Here is a 21,003-nt window from a genome sequence, read left to right on the forward strand (position 1 = left end):
TGCAGAACCATTCCCGTCAACGAAGCTTGAAGACATTTTATTTTTACTGCATTTCTATTAAATTGATGAGACATGTCGTTTTTCAATTGTTGGAATAGTAATAAACTTCTTGATTCAACCGCATTGTCGTATTTGTTTTTATTAAACTTATTTACCACGCTATGGATTATTTTATAATTTCTGTGTAAAGAATAATTCTCTCAGTATTTGTCTTTATTAAATATTGGAACAATTTTGATCACATTATCTCAACTCAACAGTTTAAATAAATACATAAATTTAATATGTATATTCGAAAGTTCTAAAAAAAGATGTTATAATTCCATTTCGAAAGAATCAAACAGATTATGTTATAAATATTCATATCATTTTCATATCTTATGCATATTTTTAAATAAATTAGAGAAACAGACAGAGTTATGAACAAAAATATACAAGTTGATAAAAAAATGGAATTAATAACACTTTGATTGTGATGATTGGATTAATTTAATTGATTAACCTTAATTAACTAATTAACTCAAAATTTAAAATATAATATTCCGTTACATCTAAATTGTACTTATATATTTAAGAATTATATTGAATAGATAGGAAGATAATTGATGATTAATGAGATAATCATTCAGGATTATATTGTTGTCGGTCTTTATCGTACATATTTAAAAAAAATATCAATTAACATCAACTTACCAGATTGAATAAGATAATTGATGAATAATTAGAGAATCAATCAGGACCATATTGTTGGCAGCCTTTATCATACAGTTAAAATAGAGTATCAATTAGCATCAATTTACCAGTTTGAATGGTAATCATAACCTATCAAGTTGCATATATCATTTGCAAATGCATTTAAATTTCATGCCTTGAGATAAACATCAAATAAAAATTTAGGTTTCCTCTCAATTTGTTCTCTCTAAAAATATCATCGATTGGTAGGAACTGATCTAATATGTTAACATTATTTCTTCATCGTGCATGCTGTCAATTTTTGTTAATATTTTGTAGGCTTTAATTCCTCAATTGTTAATGCTTGACACTTTGTTTAATTGACTTGAAAAAAGCTTCAATGGAGTCTGCAGTATTCAATCTTATTGAAGACCTTGATCAATCGACTACCAATTGGAAGATTAAGGCTAGAGTAACTAGGATGTGGACCAGCGTTAGCTCTGAGAATGGATCAGTCAAAGGATATAATGTCATTCTGCTTGATGATGATGTAAGTCTTATGTTCTAAAATTTTATTATGATATTACGTAAAATCCTACCTTCTTTTGTATACCAAATGTAACATCCTTTTTTGTTTTAGAATAGTCACGTCCATGCATTTGCTTATCCCAATATTTGGAATGGATTCAAAACTCCGGTGATTGAAGGAGGCGTTTATGTTTTTGACCAATTTTCTGTGAAAGATGTTGTCGGTAATCTGAAGCCTGTACAAGCTGATATCTGCATCAGATTTTCACAATATACTACGGTCACCGCTGTTGAAGACGATGGCATGATTCCTGCCTATAAATTCGAATTTCTGGATTTAGGTGATCTTTTTGCTGAGGCCAGCAAATATCAGCCACAACAACAGCCTGAATTTGCTATAGGTGACCTTAATATAATACTCTTTTGGTTCAAATTATTAGTTTTTTAAAATGCGTACCATAATATTTCACTGCATTTTATCTTTCACTAAATTAAATATATTGCTCTGTTTAATTTAGATGTAATTGGAGTTATTGAGGATTTTGAACCTCTAACGAAACTTGACACAAAATTTGGCATGTGAGACATTGTCAAATTCAGGATTTGTGATTCCAGGTTTGTCGAATGTTTTAATATTTATTCTGTAATTTTAATTATTTTCTGAGTCCGCCTCTAATGTGGAAGTTTTATATCATGAATTATATGTTCATTTTTCAATATAGTAATCAACATAAAGTCAGTGTTTGGGGAGATCTTGCTGTGTTGGCCAATAACATTTATACTAAGGAACTCCAGTCTCCAGTCATTGCAATAATAATGAGCACAAAAGTTACAACTTTCATGAGTAAGTTCTCTTTAACTACTTAGTATAAATGACCTTGACATTATACAACAATTTCCTGAACTATATTGCTTTGATTTAGATACTGTGCAGATTGGTACTTTGCCATCTTCAAAATTGTACCTCAACCTAGATGATGAATCTATGACTGATATGAGGATGAGGTACTACGATTAAGAATTATAATAATTACATAATTACATCACATTTGCATGTTTAATAACAGTTGATAGGAGGCTGAGTTAATAAACGTCAATGTTTACCTTTGTAGGTTGAAGGAGGAGGGATATTTGTCAAAGAGAGAAAAATATCTTAAGGCAGCAAAATCTGAATTTGTTCAAACCTTTATGGAAAGAATGACATTAAAGGATCTCAATAAAAAGCCCACATATGATGACTTGAAGGTTTTATAACCTTTATAAAATTTGCACAACACAACCATATTGAATATAATTTATTTTTAAATCTGAACTTTTTTAACTTCAAACAAAAAAGGATATACACCACGTTCTCAGTTGTTAAGGTGGATGAGGATGTAGCATGGTGGTTTTACAGTTGTAACAAATGTCAACAAGAGGTTCAGCGGCTTGACAGGAGATTTCGATATAATAATTGCCCTCGCATAATTCCGGTTGCCCCTAAAAGGTAGAACGAATTAGAGTTATATCAAAATTTTATTATGCTTTACTCTGTATTAAAGTCAACTTTCAATACTTATCACATAATTCCATATAAATTCAGGTTTCGTATCATGGTCCTTGCCGAAGATGATACATTTTCATGTAATGTTATGCTCATGGACCGAGCTTCTAGAAGGATTGTTGGCACAAGTGCAGCAAAAGCGTATAATAATTTTGAGAAGGTATAAATTTATTACAACAAAGCAGATCCAATATAATGTTCTAAATTATCAATTAAAGTGTTTAATAATTATTACATTGTCTCAGGCTCCTGAAGAAGGCCTTCCTCAGGTAATTAAAGATTTGGTTGGAAAGGAAGTCACTATCATTATTCAGTTGAACAAAGCAAATGTAATTGAGGATAGTACCATATTTGATGCAAATGACATATTTGACATGACTATACGGAGTCCAAGTCCATCTGAATCTGTACATATATCAGAATCTTCCTCCATCAACTTTTTCGTTAATGTAAGTTTGATTTTTATATGTTATAATACTCGAACTATTATAATTTTATAACTTTTAGTCTTCCAACAAATCTTTATAAAGCGTAATTGTTTTTGTGTTAGTCTGTCGATCTTGATGCCATTGATCATACTCCAGGCTCTGCAAAATCAGTTACCAAAAAAATTAAAAAGGTAAGATACATTTATGCATTGTATTTTATTTTTTGCATTAAATCACTTACATTTTGTTCATTAATTATCCTCATAAGTTGTAAGTTAAGTTGTTTTTCTACGTTAAATTTAAAGGATTACATATTGGTTTTGGTTCTTGACGTAAGTCTGAGTTACATTACAATTTGATATGAATTGATTGGAATAAATATATTAATAAGTACGTATGTTCTATAAGTTTTTTATGTTGTTTTGGTCATATTCTAAGAATTTTTAATTTGATAAAATTTGCAGGAGAAGTAATACAACAGTTCATCACTCAATTATTTTGCTTGATGTTATGTACGAAAGCTGGATTGGATTGGTGTTTAGCATTTCTGAATTTTGTTTTAAATAATGACCATTATCAAGTTGTGATCATCATATTATATCTTTCATAACTTTGTTTTTCGGAATTGATGCAAATGAATTTTGCATATTGGACAAGTTGTACGTACTATGATCCAGTTTCTTTCAATTTCCAGAATTTCTATAATAATTTCCTTCAATACTTTATATCATTATTAAGAATTGCTTCATATATTTATCTATATAATCCGGTACTTAGATTCCTATTTTTAGTTTTCTTTAATTCTATCCGTTGTACAAATTATTAAACTTAAGATATAAAAGATTGACCAATTATTTATACTCCACAAGTACTCAATCAAACTTTTCGATGACAACATTTTAACACTATAGTTTCTCGAGAGTTATGAATAAATGTTTTATTTACTACATGAACTCAATAGAAATTTAATTTGAACGGTACGGAAGACAATAAAATTTAGATGCATAATCCAAATTTAAATCAATAAAATTCATAAGATTAATACATCATCTTTCAGACACAAAGTACTCGATCACATTCATCTACTTTCGAATTTAATAGAGATTAAACACACTATTCGATAACTATATCGAATATTAAGTCTTCTTAATGAAAAGTAAAACCAAGGTATCGTCTTTTTCCAGCTCATTATCTGTTGTAAATTGGTTCCATCCAGCAGAGAATCGAGGTAATCCAGTGGAACACACTACCTTAACATTCCATGTTAGAAGCCCCCTCCTCAAGGTTACATTTTCACCATTTATCCATCTCCTACCATTTGGTTGTATAGCTATTGGGATATACTGCAAAACAAATATCATTTTTGAATTAATTAGCCACAATACAAGTGAACTTTATATTGTATTTGTGAAAATATTGTAGGTGAATTGAAGGATTAGTGTAACAATACCGCTCCATGACATGTGTTGTTCACATTTGAAGTTGTCAGCGTTGCGGTGAACTGCATCACCATTACTTGATCATTTTCCTCATCAATTACACCCTCTTCTATCTTCTGCTGCTCCTTCAATATCCATATCAAAGATTTCCTCTTCTTCCTGCATTCCTGCTTCAGGAATTTCTGCATCATCATCAGCCTCTTCTTTAATATTCATGTCAACAATTTGTTCTATTTCCGCAAATCCACCTTCAAGCTCTTCATTAACATCTGCAGATAATTAAGAAAATGTATTAAGTTGAATATTTTCATTAATAGCTTCTCCATTATTAGCGAATGAGTGCATTGCTTCAATAAGTCTTAATATTTTAACAATAATATTATATGACTAATATTTGGTATCCTAATTACCAGACAAATTAAATGATATGCAGTACTTAAAGTATTACCACTTCTTGATGAACATCTGACATGTAATTTTTCAATTTTTGAACTATAAAAAATGACAGTGTCAAACTTCCCAGATCCTCTGTAGGTAAGCAATATAAAATCCTTCCTCTCGAACATTTTGTCATTGACTAGCTCCAGTAGATCAGAAATCTTCCCAGTAGATTCAGAGTACTGACAATTGTATATCATTCCATTCTTTAACATCAACTGTACTTTGACATGTATTAACTGTCCAAAAGAGGTGTGAAACTTTTCTGGTATGGTATGTCACAAGCATCATAAGTATCGCTAGTTTTTAAAGTTCGTATTGCTACAAAAAGAGATACTGATCATAGTGCGGGAAAATAATGATTAGGCAATTTAAAGCTTACTATTACTCCAGAGTCTATTGCATCGCCAATACCAAATACCATGAACTTGTAATCAATTCCACTTATTGTATCTATAAATTAAATATCATTATCCAATTTTAGTCATAATGAATAATGAAAATTAAAATTCTCTCTCAAAACAAATAAGTAAAAACTTTGTATAAATGTGCATTTACCTCTAGAAGATAAATGCGACCGGGAAGCGAGTCTTGCAGAAGTATAATCTACTTCAATTGCATCAGGATTTAGTGCACAGACCACAAATTGTCCCAGGTCCTCATGCTTGAAAATCAGAATTGTAGCTGAATACCTGCTAACTTCTTTCAACAACCATGTAAGCTTTACAAAACTGTGGTCTTCCTGTGAATACTTGACATCATGTTGACGACCATTTGGTAACCGAAACCAAACTTTTTTTGGCATCACGCTTGCAAATGTTGTAGCCAACCTCTTTGGAAATTTCTGTATAAATCAGTTAAATTTTAAAAAACTCATTAGTAAACCATACTTGCAGCAATCTATAGATTATAGCAAAATAATATGTTAAATTTGTACAATATTAAAATAAAAAACTTACCACTACATTTTGTACATAGTTACCGGATTTAAGAATCACAATAAACTCTGGAAGCTTGGATACATAAATATCCACCTAATAATTACAGGAACAGAAGATAATTATTTTTAAATTTAAAAAACCATTTAACTTAATTCTATTAATATGAATTGATATGATTACATACCATCTTCTCTTTCTGCTTCATTTTCAAATTTGATTTAGGAATATTTGCATCATTTATTAGTGGCAACCAACTACAAAATTCCTGCAATGGATTGATCTCATCTGCTTCTTCCATTAAAAAACCTTTTCCTTTTTCTCCATCATCAAATTTATGTTCAATCTCCATATCTATAAAATATGTAATTAAGAAACATATGTCCAATAAGTATAAATTTAAAATCATAAAGATTTTAAGACATTGATAAGTGACATACCTTCACCTGAATCCAAATGAACCTGTAGAAACCAATCTTTTCCAATCATCTCTTTTCCTCTAATACGCCTTTTCACATAATCAATCTCTAATCCATCTTCCTGAAATATCCTTGCTGAAATGATATCACTATCATCCATTGTAAATAAAAGTGTATCTCTTTCGCGCAAATGAAATATCCTTAGCACATATTCAAGGCAGTAAAAATATTCATTTTCCGAGTTGTATGAAACGAAAGATTCATGCCCTTCAAGCGATATTTTCATTATTTTATGAGCTTTTCACTGTATTTGTACCGCACCAAACTTGGTACAACCTTGGAAAAAATAATAAACAATGCAATGTTTACAGATTACACATAAAAACACAAATACAAAACAAACACACAAACATATAGACTCTATTATATATACAGCCTTTTCGGTTAAATCACATAAAAAACTACTTACAAAACCTCCACATGCCAGAGTATCTTTAGAGACGATTTTCAGAAATAATTTTGGCACAAACAAGTTTCCTGCCACAAAAAATAAAATAATTTATAAGTTTGTAATATTGTAGAATATCTGTAATTGAATCAATTTAAATATAGAATTTAAAGTAGTTAATTTATCACATTACCTCTATCAAGATCTTTCTCATAAACATCATGTTTATAGATATAAACATTTACATTGTTCACATTTTCTATATCATTATGTATCATGTACATCACTATAGAATCATCAATTCCAAATCCTGTGTCTGATACAAAATCAGACCAACCTTTCCCAAATCTGCAATGACCTCCAACCCTCTCCACCTCACATTTCCATTCCTTAGTGGTGAACCTCGGACTGACAGAGTTTCCATGTTTGAAGTTTTTGTAGAAATTCTCTGTTCCTGACTTCATTGTCTGTCATATATGCAAAAATTTGTTCAGGTATCCAGTATATACACACTGGTATTAAAGTATGAATGCGACCTGATATGGAAACCAATTGCAAATAAATCTTACCAGATCAATCCCATCACCTTGCAAGTCTCCACTATTTACGCTAATACGGTAAGCTTCAGTTTTGTTCAGGAAACCATCATAAACTAACATAACAACAGATTTCTGAAACTGAATGTTTCCATAGACAACCATGAATTCTTCGTCTTTCCATTCCGGTTTATTTAACATCCACTCATTTGGTTCTATCGTCGGGTAGTTTATCTCAATTGTCGCTTCCTTATATATCTTGACATTAAAGACCCCATCTCCATGATAATCAAATAAAACAAGATTATAAATCATAATTCCATAAAACTCCATAAAGCGAGCAAGACCACATATTTTTCCGATTTCTGAATCATATCGAGCACACCATTTATGTGTTTTACAATATATCTTCAAGCCAGTTGGAATTCTTCTACCACAAACACTTTTAAAATCCTCTGGCACTCTCTGATCAAGTACCATTAAATAAGATACATTTAAAAATAAACATAAATTTGACACTATATAAATAACGCTGTAAAATATACACTTACGAAGTTCCTAAAATCAAAGAATCCTACATTTGCTGCCAGAAAGCTAAATATATTCTCTTCATTATCTGTACTGTTGGTATTATGTTAATGTACCTAAATAAATACAGTATATACATTCTAGGTTAAATTTTTACCTAAATTGAATTTGACATTCTTCGCTCTAGAACTGGATCCTTTCTTCATCTGTAATTACATAATAAATTTGTTCTAATCAATATAAAGCACGTTATTTTACTTAGATATTACATGCATGAGATACAAATCAAAGATTTTACAAGAACACTACATGTATAGGATACAAAACTTGAGAATTACATGAATTTGAGCAAGTAATGTTCTTAAATTCTATATAACATTAATCGATTAAGTTAATGTGTGTATATACTTTAAAACTCTATCAATCAAGCAATATAATCTCATGTTCTAACACTGATTCATGGTTCCATTGCATATATATACTGTATGAAAGCAAGATAAACTATAGACAAAGAATCGATTCATACCTCCATTGTAGAGAAAGAGTATGATTCTACCGAGAGTGTTGTCTTCTTGGTGAAAAGAAGTTACTTTTTGTTTGAAGAAGTTGAGAATCCCAAAGTCACGGTAGTTTTCTTATCTGGGCTTCTTTTAAGACAGGACTTTGATTTTATGTGGGCTTCTTTTAAGACAGGAGTTTAATATATCCCAAAGTCAACTTATTTGGGTTGTTTGGGTTTTTAATTTTTTTTGATATTTTCTCCTTTTTTATAATATTTAAAAAAATGATTTTTACAAAATAGTGTTATATATTATGTTTTAATATAAGTGAGTTTTTGTATTATTTTGATTTTAAAATAAAATATTGCAATAAATTGTATGTTATGTAATATTTACTGGATTTTTTTAAAAAGTCTTTAATTAAAAAAAATATTTACTCAATTTTGTTGTACAAATTATTAAAATATTGACTACTAAAAACGTAAAAGAGAAATGTTAAAATATGAGTTAAGAGACTTTTAATTGGTTAAAATGTGAGAGAAAAAAAACTAAAATAAAATACTGAGATTTAACGTTAAACTATAATATCAATTTTATATTTCAAAATAAACGGAACCTAAATAACTGTAATAAATAAATTAAATAAAACTAGAAGATAACCATTTATGTTATAAACATTACAAACTTCGAGAAAAAAATTTAAAATTGAAGAAATTTGGAGCGCAATGTTACTTCTTTATGTAATGAGAGCAATGTTACTTCTTTTTGTTATGACTTTATTCAGATTATCATTTAATATCTTTTAGAAATCTAAGAATTTATAATCAACTTGTAGAGTCATACAATGGTATTAAAAATCAAAAAAATTTGTTGCCTGCTACTAGTTTCTCCAAAAATTTATAAAGTATGGCTAAAATACAATACTGACTAACACTGACAAGAGAGTAAAATCCCACTCATAAACACATCAAAATTCCATCATTTATTAAAATAACAACTAATAAAAGTACTCATGTTTGAAATGAACAGAAGAAAACTTACCGTCACTATAAACAAGAGATAGAATCAAACTAGAGCATAGTTAAAAATTAAAAACATAAATAAAAAGGCCTAAAAATTAAAAAGAATTATATGAAGGCATGGGTTCTTCAACAATTACAATCACTATAAGTAAGAGATATAAATCAAACAATAAAAATATGAGAATTAAAAATTAAAGCTGGAGAGAGAAAGGGATTTTTAGGGTTTTTGATTGTTGGAAACACCAACATGAAGAAGGATAATGAGGGTAAAATAGAGGAAAAAGTTAATTGAAAAGATTTGAAATTTGGGGGAATGTTGTAGCGGGAGAGGAGATAGAAAGGGAGGGAGATTACGTGGAAGAAGATACAGGTTTGATAAATTTGGAGAAGAAGAGCATCTCTAAGAGAGAGCACCTGTCACCAATAATATCTACGTGACAACCTAATTTTAAAATATATAACATGTAAAAAAACAGTACTCCAAGGGAGACAGATACCGAGAAAAAATTAATGACTGTCATCTATATTTAGGCTACCTCATTTCCCTCTACAATATTTCTCCCGCAACTTATTTTCCCTCCACTGTACACCTTCCCGTCTGGCTTCATCAAATATATATAATTAAGGTTTGGGATTTTAGAATCGAGTGGAGTTTTACAAAAAATTACATGTATATATATATAATAATAATTACATTTAATATATATATATAATTACTAATTTAATTTTATATTTTAACTTTATGTAATATTAATTGTAAAAATTTAATATCAAAAAGCTGTAAAAAAAATCATGTTAACCAATTTTATTAATTACTTATATAATTTTTTATTGTACATTTTTATATAAAAAACTATTAAAAATTACTTGGATAAAAAATTTAGTTAAATATTTTATAATATATAAAAGTAATGTTTGTTAACTAATTTTTTCATGATTTAAATATTATAATAACATCAGTAAATATTTTTATTTTATACATATATATATATATATATTATTTCCTCTTATATTTAAGTTAAAAAAATATTTTTTATTAATAATTTCTTACCAACCCTTTTTGATAAAATATAACTGTTAAAATTTGAAAATAACAATAAAAACTGTTTTTTGAATATAGCTAATCATTATAGCTAATATTACTGAAGCAGAATTTCTTGTAGATTCATCAATTTTTACATAATATGTATTTTCTACTAATATAACTAATGAATATAGGTAGTTCAGTTGGAAATGCTCTAAAGGCAGCTTATGTATAATTATTTGTAGCTACAGTTGTGGGTTGGAGGGGTATTGTTTTGTATCTAGTTATCTGTACACCAGATATAGCTAATAGGTCTCAGTCGGTAGGAGATGCTCTAACAACTTGTTATAAAATTATTAGAATTTGTTTTCACTTGTGTGTTTGTATAATAATTTTTTACCTCATTTCGAATACAGATCACATTCTCCTGTATTTTTCAACATATGTATCCTAATTTTGCAAGAGAACAAGTTCTTTTTTGTGTTTACTGTAGTTTCACATTGGTTTGGGTGAATGTGCAACTCTTGCAAGTGAAAGTTTGAAATTCTAGTCCTGAAAACAAGTACTAGCTCTGTGGCTTGCTGGTCTATCAAGAAATGACCAAAATTTCAAACTAGCCCCGAGTAGGATAAAAGAAAATCTATAGTTTTCATGTCAAATCCAACCACAAATAATGCAGACTGCTGGCTTGAAAATTCAACAAGACATGCATGCACACACAAATACTCAGCGTGTGTAATGTATATTCATCCATATTCAAATTTTTAATAAACCAACACTCTCCATCTCCATCTCCACCTTTTAAATCTTTTTAATATTTTGAAATCACAGTGCATGTAAACTGCGAGACCATGACTTAACCGTTGCTAATGTTGAGTAGATTTTTAATTTTTTGTTTTTCATTTTAAATTTTGATTGAATTTTAAATTAGTAAAACGACTAGTCTAGTCAATGACTCATCAACTGCCGTGATAATAATGATTTTTTACTAAAATATTAAATTACCTAAACTATTCATATTTAACAAAATTGTAATTCAATTTGTATCCGAATTTGGAATCCACTCAACAATTTGTTACACTTATCGTACCATAAAATTGTTTTCTTCTCATATTTCAAAGTTTGAGTAATTGTCTTAAATTTGGATACTCATGTTCAGTATGGGAGTATTCGGTCAATCAATTATTAAAATCTGAATTCCAATTGATTGACGTCTAATGTTTGATTTGTTAGTGCTTACCACCCCTAACTCTTATTTCTTTACAATTTTTTTCAAAAGTATATATTTTTGTAATTTTTTTATTTTATAAAAGTTTAAATATTATATTTTTATTTATAAAAAAAAAATTTAAAAAAATTATGCAACTACTAAAAATATTAAAATGTGTGTCGAACCCGTCGAATATAAAGAATTGAGGGGAGGTATAGAGTACATAATTTTTTTATGTGCGGGGACCAAATAACATTAGTAAACTGAGAATTTACCAACTAAAAAACTTGAGAAAATTGCACTTTCCAACCTCTTATTTTGTTTCAAAAACAAATGTATATCAATAGTATTGGAAACTCAGTTTCACCCCTCAACTTCAACCTGCCAATTCAGAAAGCACCTAACTTTTTTTATTTTTCATATTATTTTAAAAATTGAATTTATTATTATAGCTATAAAATAATATCATTAAATTTTTTGAATAATATTATATAATTGAGTTTTGAATTTTAGTAATATTATTAATGCCAAAAATTATATAATTCTGCCAAAATTAAATTCAAAATATTTTTTTTATAAATATTTTATATATATTTAATTTAATGTAATTATTTCATTTTAAAGTCTTTGACGTCGTATGATTTTGAAGTGCATTTAATGAAAATATTCTGATCAATATTAATATTTAATATACAAGAAATCATTTTTATAAATATTTTAACTTATTTTTGAAATTCTAACTAAATTTTATTTATATTTTAAAATAAAGTTCCATTTTTACCCCTTATTATTTTAATTATAATCTGCAAAAGGGTGCATACTGAATTAGTAAATTGAAGTTGAGGGGTGCAAGTTATATTTCTGAAAGTCTGGTACAAAATTGTTTTTTCAACTTTGTTTGAGGGTGGAAAATGCATTAATCTCAAAAAAAACTTTTATATTCCAAATTTCGTGGTAAAAAAATAATAAAGTAATCTCGTGAGACAAGTGTGATTTTGTCTGACAAACTGGTCACTCACTCTCTTAATCCATCCATGCTTCTCTCTCCTTCACTCTCTCTTTATATGCATACATACATGTACATATACATATACATTTCATATTCACACACACAAATATTATAATGGTCTACCTCAATTCCTGTTCTTCTTGTATTCATTTGAAAGCTTAACTATCAAGATAGTAACAACTTTCAAGTTCACAACTCATTTCTTTAAGTGTTTGGGTATGTAACTGTACCTTGTTTCTTTTCATCACTTGTCTTTTTGCCTTTTTGTGTTTTTTTTAAAAGATTCAAACTTTTAGTTGGTGATTATTATATGTATGTCTAGAGTGGATTCTAAGCAATGTTTTAGTTCACCAAGAAAATATTGTGGCACCATTTATTGTTTTCAACTGATTTTGGTTCTTGAATTGTATGTGTTTATGAATGTATGATGTTTTTTAGTTCACACCCTTTTGTTTAATGATGGAAATTTTGTGTCTTTACTAGTTTTTGGATTATTTTGAATGATGGGGTTGTTTAAGTTTAATGTGTTTATGAATGTATGATGTTTTCAGCTCACTGTCTTTTGTTTCTTGATGGAAATTTTGTGTTTTTATTAGTCTTTTGATTGTTTTGAATCATGGGGTTGTTTAAATTTTATGTGTTTATGAATGTATAATGTTTTTAGTTGACTGTCTTTTGTTTCTTGATGGAAATATTGTGTTTTTATTAGTTTTTTGATTGTTTTGAGTCATAGGGTTGTTCAAGTTTGTGTGATTAAGAACTGTTTTTGGTGTCAGATTATATGCTTTTTGGCTATGTATTGAAGAACGGTGAATTTTTAATGTTGTAGATGAGGTGTCTGCCAAGTGATACCTTTGGTTAGATAGGTGGTTGCTAAATTATATATTGATGGATCGTCGGAGCTGGTTGTGGAGGAGGAAGTCTTCCGATAAAAGTCTAGGTGAAACCGAAAGCTCTGGATCGTTGTCATCACACTCCGAAAGATTTTCTGATGAACAGGTTGGTTGGTTTATATCAAATTGTCGTCATGGTGATTGCTTTTGTTTGCATTCTCATTGATTGCCTTGACTTTTATGTATCTCCAAACATTGTTATTTGGCCTAGTTCTGTTTTATGCAGTAAGAATCTTTTGTTCTGTGTTTCGATTCACATTCATCTGCTTCTGCTAAAAAAAACAGTTGCAGAATTGTTTTTAGTTTTCTTTTTTTAAATAGCCACAACCCTTTCTTCCCCGCCTAGCCGAACGTAATTTGTAATATGACATAATATTTGTCAAAGAAAAAAATGAGGATCAATGTTTCTTCTAGCAACAAGAGGGACTTGCAATTATATGCTGGAATTGTACATGTTTTGGTTTGTTTCTGACAAAGACTTATGTGGCCAAGTTCAGGCCTTTGCTTAAAGAGCAATGTTTTAAGTGCAGAATATAATCTAATCTTTGAGTTCATGTCTCATCTTTCTTAGGAACACCAGCAACCTTAACATTTGCTACAGTAGTATAGCGACTTATCAGTGCTTTAACTGCAAATTGTGACTGTTCGTTTGTACACTCCGAAGGACACATACAGGCACATGTACTTTGTATGAGAATTCAACATCATGATAGTTGAATTTATTATTCAGAATACAGTTTTGCTACATAAAATTGACTCTTCAAATAATAGAACGGAGTTTACGGAGTAACTAAAAACATTTTTCAGAAGTATGATGTAAAATGCCTAGTTTTAGTACTTTAGCCATGTGAAAACCTCATATGTCAATATCTGTTATCTTGTAGAGATGAACTGAGAAAACAAGTGGGGGATGGGTTTGAAGTAATAATGATCATCATGCCTGTTTAGCTGTCTGCATTTCTTATGTTTCAAATGCTGGGTCATACATGTAGAAAAAGGTGCGCAAGTTTACCAGTGACAGGTCCAAAGTAAATTATATTTAAAATGTTAAGTCTTTCTATCATTCATGTCAAATCCAGAGTTCAACTTATGCCATGCTTCCATAGATGTCTTCATCTTTAATTAATAGAGCTGCTTTGTATAATACCCAGATCATTGGCCCCGCTGTCTGCTTACAGTTTGGTTTGGTTAGCATAATCAGCATGGACCACCTTGTGTGGTTATACATTATTGTAGTTGGACCACAAGGGGACTCTCTCCTTTGTTCACAAGTATTTGGTTTAGGCATCATTGCTGTTCCTATCTCCACCTGGATTTCAGGATTATATACACAGCTGTGTTAAAAAAATATATAATTTTAATCACTCTAAAGCAAATAACTTTCTTTCAAATATGGGTTGGTTATTGATATAGGCACCATTAGGGTATGACTTTCTTGAGGAGTTGTTAGTCATCGTAGCAGTGGAAAAAAATTTAGGACATGAAGAAAGGTCATATGCTCTATTTGTAACTTTTACTGCTACATACTCTCTCCCGGTTAATACTCTCTCGTTAGTCTAGTTTGTATCCACTACGGATAGAATGATCTCAGTTCCAAACTTTAGACCCCTATACTATGGGCCAACTAATTCATAGCCAAATGAAGGTTGGTCACTATCCTAGATTTAGATCCTGTTTGGTCCAGGCAATTGTCCTTCTTGGTCCTGACAATGTTGTTGACATAATTGCAGTATTTTTTCTAAAAGTGCATAAGCATGTGTGAATCTTACTATTACTGAAGGACCCTTTCCCAAACCACAGGTTTTATAAAAAACAAAAAGTAAGACCACATATAAGGGTTTCACTGTAGTTACTCTGTACTCTGTAGATAGCTAGAGATCAGGAAAGGTAAATTGATATATGTTAAGGTCTCAGTTGTAGAAAAGCTTATATGTTACATTTAAATTATAGAAGAAAAATAAGACCTTACGTCTTCTAATCAATACAAATAGCCTGTCGAGCTGGCTGAAAAAATATTCTTGTGGCTACGAGTGAATATCATCTTCCTGTTTCACGTACTACAGTAGCCACTTTCCGACTCTGCGAGACTGATTTTCCTACCTCAACTGGTAGTCTTGAAGCCTGTCAATTCTACATGCTCAGCTAATAACTTGGCACTTTACCCAAGCACAGTCATATATATGGTTACTCTGTTTGTTGGTCTTTACAATAGAAATCTTTTCATTCATCTTATGCAGAGTGCTCGGCTTAACTGTAACTCAAGGTTTGCAGGAAAACATGTGTGAACTTAGACGAGTTATGATTCCTTACTAGTTTCTACAAGTCTTTAATGTTGAAATCTCATTTTAACATGTATCTTAGTTGTTTATATGTATGAGTTACACAATTTCAACGATATAGAGTAGTAGTTTACTTAAGGAAACCCAGTAATATCTGTTACAAACATTTTAGGTTTTACATTTTAATTGATAATCGACATAAGTCCATTATATTTCCTTAGAACACAGGAGTCAATTTGGCTCCACACACTCGCATGAAGCATTTCATGATTTAATCTATAAGTCCATGCAATCCTAAGCTGCAAAGATGACAAAATGGGCATGACCCCCTAAAAATAACACCCTTTCTTTATTTTCCAATTGCACTCAAGAATAATTTTATCTAGGTAAAAGGTGATATTTTAAAGTGTGAGAGAAACATAACTATATAAAGGGATTATACTCTTGAGAGGCAAAAATATAACTTCTTGTTGGAGAACCACTATCTGATGATATATATAATCAGCTAATATATAATCTGACAGTGATGAATAGTGATCATCGCCTTGAAGATGCTCTTAGATGGAATAAATGCATGTACTTGGTAAAAATATAGCAAAGGATATGTGGATATACTGATCAGCTTAACTCAATAGGGCCGCTAACAGTACCTTGATCAGTATCTGCTGCTATACCTTGAATCATTTCGATTTTGCTTAACCATTGTTATCTACTCAATATGTCCAATCGCTCCATACATTGACAATTAAGAGATACCTCATTAGTTGTGAACAGAAAGTAAATTTTGTATTTCCAAGTGATTTTAGGCATCACAAGTCCCCTTGAATAACAATAAGGTGGTGTAAATATGACAGGACATTTGTGTCTTATGGTTCAATATTGGAGAATTGTGGAATTTACATTTCCATATAAAGTTCCACAGCCACCTAATTTACTGCTGAATATGAAGTTTGAAAGTGCAACTCAATGAGGCAAATCAGAACGACCGCTGTTTATGATCTTAACTAAACATCTACGTCTTTAATTAGTGTTTGGTGTTTTAAAGGAAAAGTTCAATGTAAGTTGTTGCAAAGAACTAGCTTCTTCACTCTCTCTTGGTGCATCCTTACTCCTTATTAATTGCCTCTAGTGTCGGTTTTCTGCTTAGTATATTGTTTGATTCTTACTGACGTTGCACTTTTCTTAAAAAAGGCTCTTAATCTTCAACAGAAACTGATGATTTTATGTCTGTTATAAAAGGCATACTCAAATCATAATACTCAATCACCTGAAGTCATATCTAAAGCTATTCTCAGCAATGAAGAGCTTAACGATAGCGTAAAGACTCTAAGAGAGAAACTAGCTTCAGCACTTCAGAAAATTAGTGCGAAGGACGATTTGGTGAAGCAGCACTCCAAAGTTGCAGAGGAAGCTGTCTCAGGTACAACTTTCACCTTTCTAAATCTTACATGCAAATTGTGAGGAGCTGGACTGCTCTCTCTGTGTCTGCGTGTCAGGGTGGGTGTCGGTAAAAACTTTAAGGAACTATGGTAATTTGTTCTGCCGGAGAAATGATAAGTTGAGAGATATGTACAAGGGCTAATGTACCTGGTTAAAAATCATTAATAATTTACGTTTTCCTCTAAAGTCGGGAAAGCTATATTTTATTATTTCCTACTCGTAGCATATCATTGATTAAAATCTTCCATGTTCTTGTGCACTTCAGCTACCAAGTAGTTTTCTTGTGCACTTAAGCTACCCAGTAGCTCTTACAACTTGGTAAATCATGATTAGCTACATTATTTGCAAAGCAAGATCTCTGTCATATTCATATCTCAGCTTCATAACTGTTTGTATTTTAGTCATCCTTTAGTAGGAACATTATTACCATCACTGAATAAAGTATAATTTAGAGAAGAACTGAGAATGTTCCTTGTTAGTTATATTGCTTCTTCTTTTTTCTCCAAATTTATTTTGATGTGGATATACACTTTTGTTGTATTACTAATGCATGCTCCATGTGTTTCTGAAATATACAACCAATAAACATTTCATGTTTTTTCTTTACCATCATCATGTTGTGGTTAGAGGTGGAGCATGTTGTTATAAGGGTCACCCATGGCATGTCCTGAGATTTGAATGGACAAGTATTAACATTATTGAGGGCTTAAGTTCAAAATTAACTGCTGAATTTTTTTTAACTATGGTATGTTGTCTATATATTAAGTTTTGCGAAAATGAGATGTCCAAAGTTGTTTATAGTCCCTGCTTTCATTGAAAATTGACATGGGTTGCCATTTATAATGCCAACATTAGATTTGTTTTGGCCTACCCTGCAACAATTTCCTGCCTATTACTGGAACTGTGGTGTAGGTTGAGCATATGTTATCTTTACAAAATTTTCACATGGAACAATATAGTTTCAACTCAAGTGGTGGAGGTTAGACACATGATACTTTGACTAGATTTCCTGATGGAACATTATATTTTCAACTTATAGACATTGGGTTGAGCTTTTCAAAAGATAATGCAATTAAATAATAAGAAATTTATTTGTGCTGTTTGGTCACTGCTTGTTAATATGACAATTGTTCGCTATCCAAATATACAAGGATGGGAGAAAGCTGAGAATGAAGTATTTGCTTTAAAGCAACAGTTAGAGTCGTTAATCCAGAAAAGTTCTTCACTTGAAGATCGAACTATCCATCTTGACGTAGCTTTCAAGGAATGCATGAAACAGCTCCGTCACGAAAGAGAAGAGCGAGAGCAAAAGATTCATGAAGCTATTACTAATAAAACCAATGAATGGGAAGCTACTGAATCTGGACTTCAGAAACAGCTTTCTGAGCTTCAATCCCAACTTGAAGCTGCAAAAGGTGAAGTTTCCACCTCCCTGCACATTGATCTTCACTCTAAGCTTGAAGCTGCAGAAAAAGAGATATCATCCCTTAAACATGAGCTCTTTTCCAGAGCAGAGGAGCTAGAATTGAGGACTATCGAGAGGGACTTAAGTACTCAAGCTGCTGAATCAGCTAGCAGACAAAGTTTGGAAAGTGTAAAGAAGGTGGCTAAGCTTGAAAGTGAGTGTCGTAGACTCAAAGCGATGGCTCACAAAGCACCTTCCTTTAATGAACAAAGGTATATTACTGAATCCACTGCTTATGTGGAATCTTTTATAGACAGCCAATCTGATATTGGAGAGAGGCTGTCACTAGTTGATAGTGATACACATAGGATTCATGAATTGGGGGAATTTTTTTGGAAACAAAATCCTTCCACGTCATTGGTATCACAGTCAGCTAACTTCAAAAAGGTGAAAACTGTTGGAAAAAGCCTTACGACTTCTTCACTCAATGACAGTCTCATGGATGACTTCCTAGAAATGGAAAGGCTTGTGGCATTACCTGATACTAGGAATGTAAATTCCTACGAGTCTAGATCTATACTGGAACAATCAAATGAAGAGAATACTGCTTTGAGATCTGAACTAGAAACAATGAGAAACCGGACAGCTGAATTGGAAGACAAATTGGTGAAAATGGAAGCAGATAAAAATGAATTGGAGACATTCTTGAATAAGCACCAGGATCAACTTAGAATGCTAACAGATTGTTTAGAAGAAGCGGAGATGAAATTGGTGAAGATGGAAGCAGACAAAAATGAAACAGAGACATCATTAATTAAGCACCAACTGATCCTACACACAGTAAGAGATCGTTTAGAAGAAACAGAGACGAAGTTGGTCAAGATGGAAGCAGACAATAATGAATTAGAGACATCTTTAATTAAACACCAACATCAGCTTGAGCAATTAAGAGCTCGTTTAAAAGAAACAGAGATGAAGTTGGCAGAGTTGCAGACTCGATTAGCTGGAGCAAATGAAGCAAGAGAAACATTTGAGGCAACACTTAATGATACCAATATAAAGAAAGAAGTGGCAGAGTCACGGCTTGAAGTAGTGGACAATAAGTTGAAAACCATGATTACAAGAATTTCTAGCTTAGAGGAAGAAATTCAGAAGGAAAGGTCATTTTCGATAGAAACCATCTCAAAGTGTCAAAAACTGGAAAAAGAAATTTCAAGATTGCAACATGAAAGTGAACTGCAGAGAGCTACAAGTTTACGCAGAGACTTTAAACAGAACCAGGTCAGTTTACTTTGGCTGTTCTAGACAGTTTTTCTGTTCTTTTACCAAATGTTAAACTCAAATAAATTTATGATGACTGGTGTGACAGGATAAGGAATTGGCAGCTGCTGCATATAAATTTTCAGAGTGCAAGAAAATAATTGCTTCTCTTGGCAGGCAGTTAAAATCTCTTGCAACACTGGAAGACTTCTTAATTGAATCAGACAAGCCATGTACAATTCCTAGAGGGGCACAGCCAACTGATACGACATTAGTAAAATTAACTCACTGACCTGACTCGATTTTCTGAAGTGTTGATGTCGGTCGTTGATCATTCATGTTCTCCGAGAAGAGTAAATATTATGGTCTTCCGCCATTGAACAAGAGATAATACCCCTGCATGCATGATGCATGCTTACAGTTACAACATCTGCTGCAAAATTGAAGAGGCAAGAGCATGTCAAACCAGGGAGGAAAGAAGAACCAAACAAATGGTTGATTCTATCAATGGAGAGGGAATAGATAACGGGTTTTTATCTTGTAAAGCTTCTAAAATAGCTGCTGATTGCAGCTTTTCCTTGATTTATGTTCAGTAAAACACATTTTGATGAATTGCACATATCTTTTGAGGGAGAAATGAAGGGTTATTCAAAAATTTGTATATAAAAATTTGAATTATGAATTTGTTTACACTCCTTCCCAGTTCCCGATGTGTGTGGAGTAGTGGGAGATTTAAAGTTTAAACGTAGCTTTACTTCTACATCCGAGTATCCGACTTTATGCTATGCATGATCCATGGACCATGTGTACATAATTTTATAGCTAGATGATGAACAAATATGAAGCACATACGACATGCTTGACAATCCACTTATAAACCCATGCTAACATTTACAATTTATAAGTCGATAATTACTTATTTTTTTCTCTAACTTATTTTATTATTTTGTTAATTTATTAACCTCAATTTTAAAATTTATATTTTTAATTGTTAATCTAACTTAAAATTCAAGAATTTAGATAATTATATTTAATAATTATATA

The 21,003-nt window shown here is 31.1% G+C and overlaps 2 protein-coding genes across 6 annotated transcripts; both read left to right on the forward strand.

Annotated features, from left to right (window-relative positions):
* The first annotated feature begins 1,072 nt into the window (after positions 1-1,072).
* On the forward strand, positions 1,073-3,644 carry LOC141685848 (replication protein A 70 kDa DNA-binding subunit C-like). Its single transcript, XM_074490926.1, has 12 exons — positions 1,073-1,222; positions 1,313-1,601; positions 1,719-1,779; positions 1,923-2,044; positions 2,124-2,205; positions 2,313-2,445; positions 2,565-2,686; positions 2,783-2,903; positions 2,989-3,192; positions 3,294-3,362; positions 3,477-3,503; positions 3,636-3,644. Exons 1-12 carry the CDS (start codon positions 1,073-1,075, stop codon positions 3,642-3,644), a joined length of 1,389 nt encoding a protein of 462 aa, XP_074347027.1.
* Positions 3,645-12,639: 8,995 nt separating this feature from the next.
* Positions 12,640-20,649, forward strand: LOC141683412 (filament-like plant protein 3). 5 transcript variants are annotated; one of them, XM_074488125.1, is made up of 5 exons: positions 12,640-12,683; positions 13,512-13,681; positions 17,094-17,274; positions 18,446-19,980; positions 20,069-20,649. In XM_074488125.1, exons 2-5 carry the CDS (start codon positions 13,571-13,573, stop codon positions 20,249-20,251), a joined length of 2,010 nt encoding a protein of 669 aa, XP_074344226.1. In that variant the 5' UTR covers positions 12,640-12,683; positions 13,512-13,570; the 3' UTR covers positions 20,252-20,649. The 5 variants fall into 5 exon arrangements, with proteins under 5 accessions (XP_074344226.1, XP_074344225.1, XP_074344224.1 ...); XM_074488124.1 differs by lacking the exon at positions 12,640-12,683 and adding an exon at positions 12,692-12,898 and having other exon boundaries at positions 13,459-13,681; XM_074488123.1 differs by lacking the exon at positions 12,640-12,683 and adding an exon at positions 12,692-12,898.
* The last annotated feature ends 354 nt before the right edge of the window (positions 20,650-21,003 follow it).

Source organism: Apium graveolens, chromosome 9, assembly GCF_009905375.1.
Source record: "Apium graveolens cultivar Ventura chromosome 9, ASM990537v1, whole genome shotgun sequence".
NCBI lineage: Eukaryota > Viridiplantae > Streptophyta > Magnoliopsida > Apiales > Apiaceae > Apium > Apium graveolens.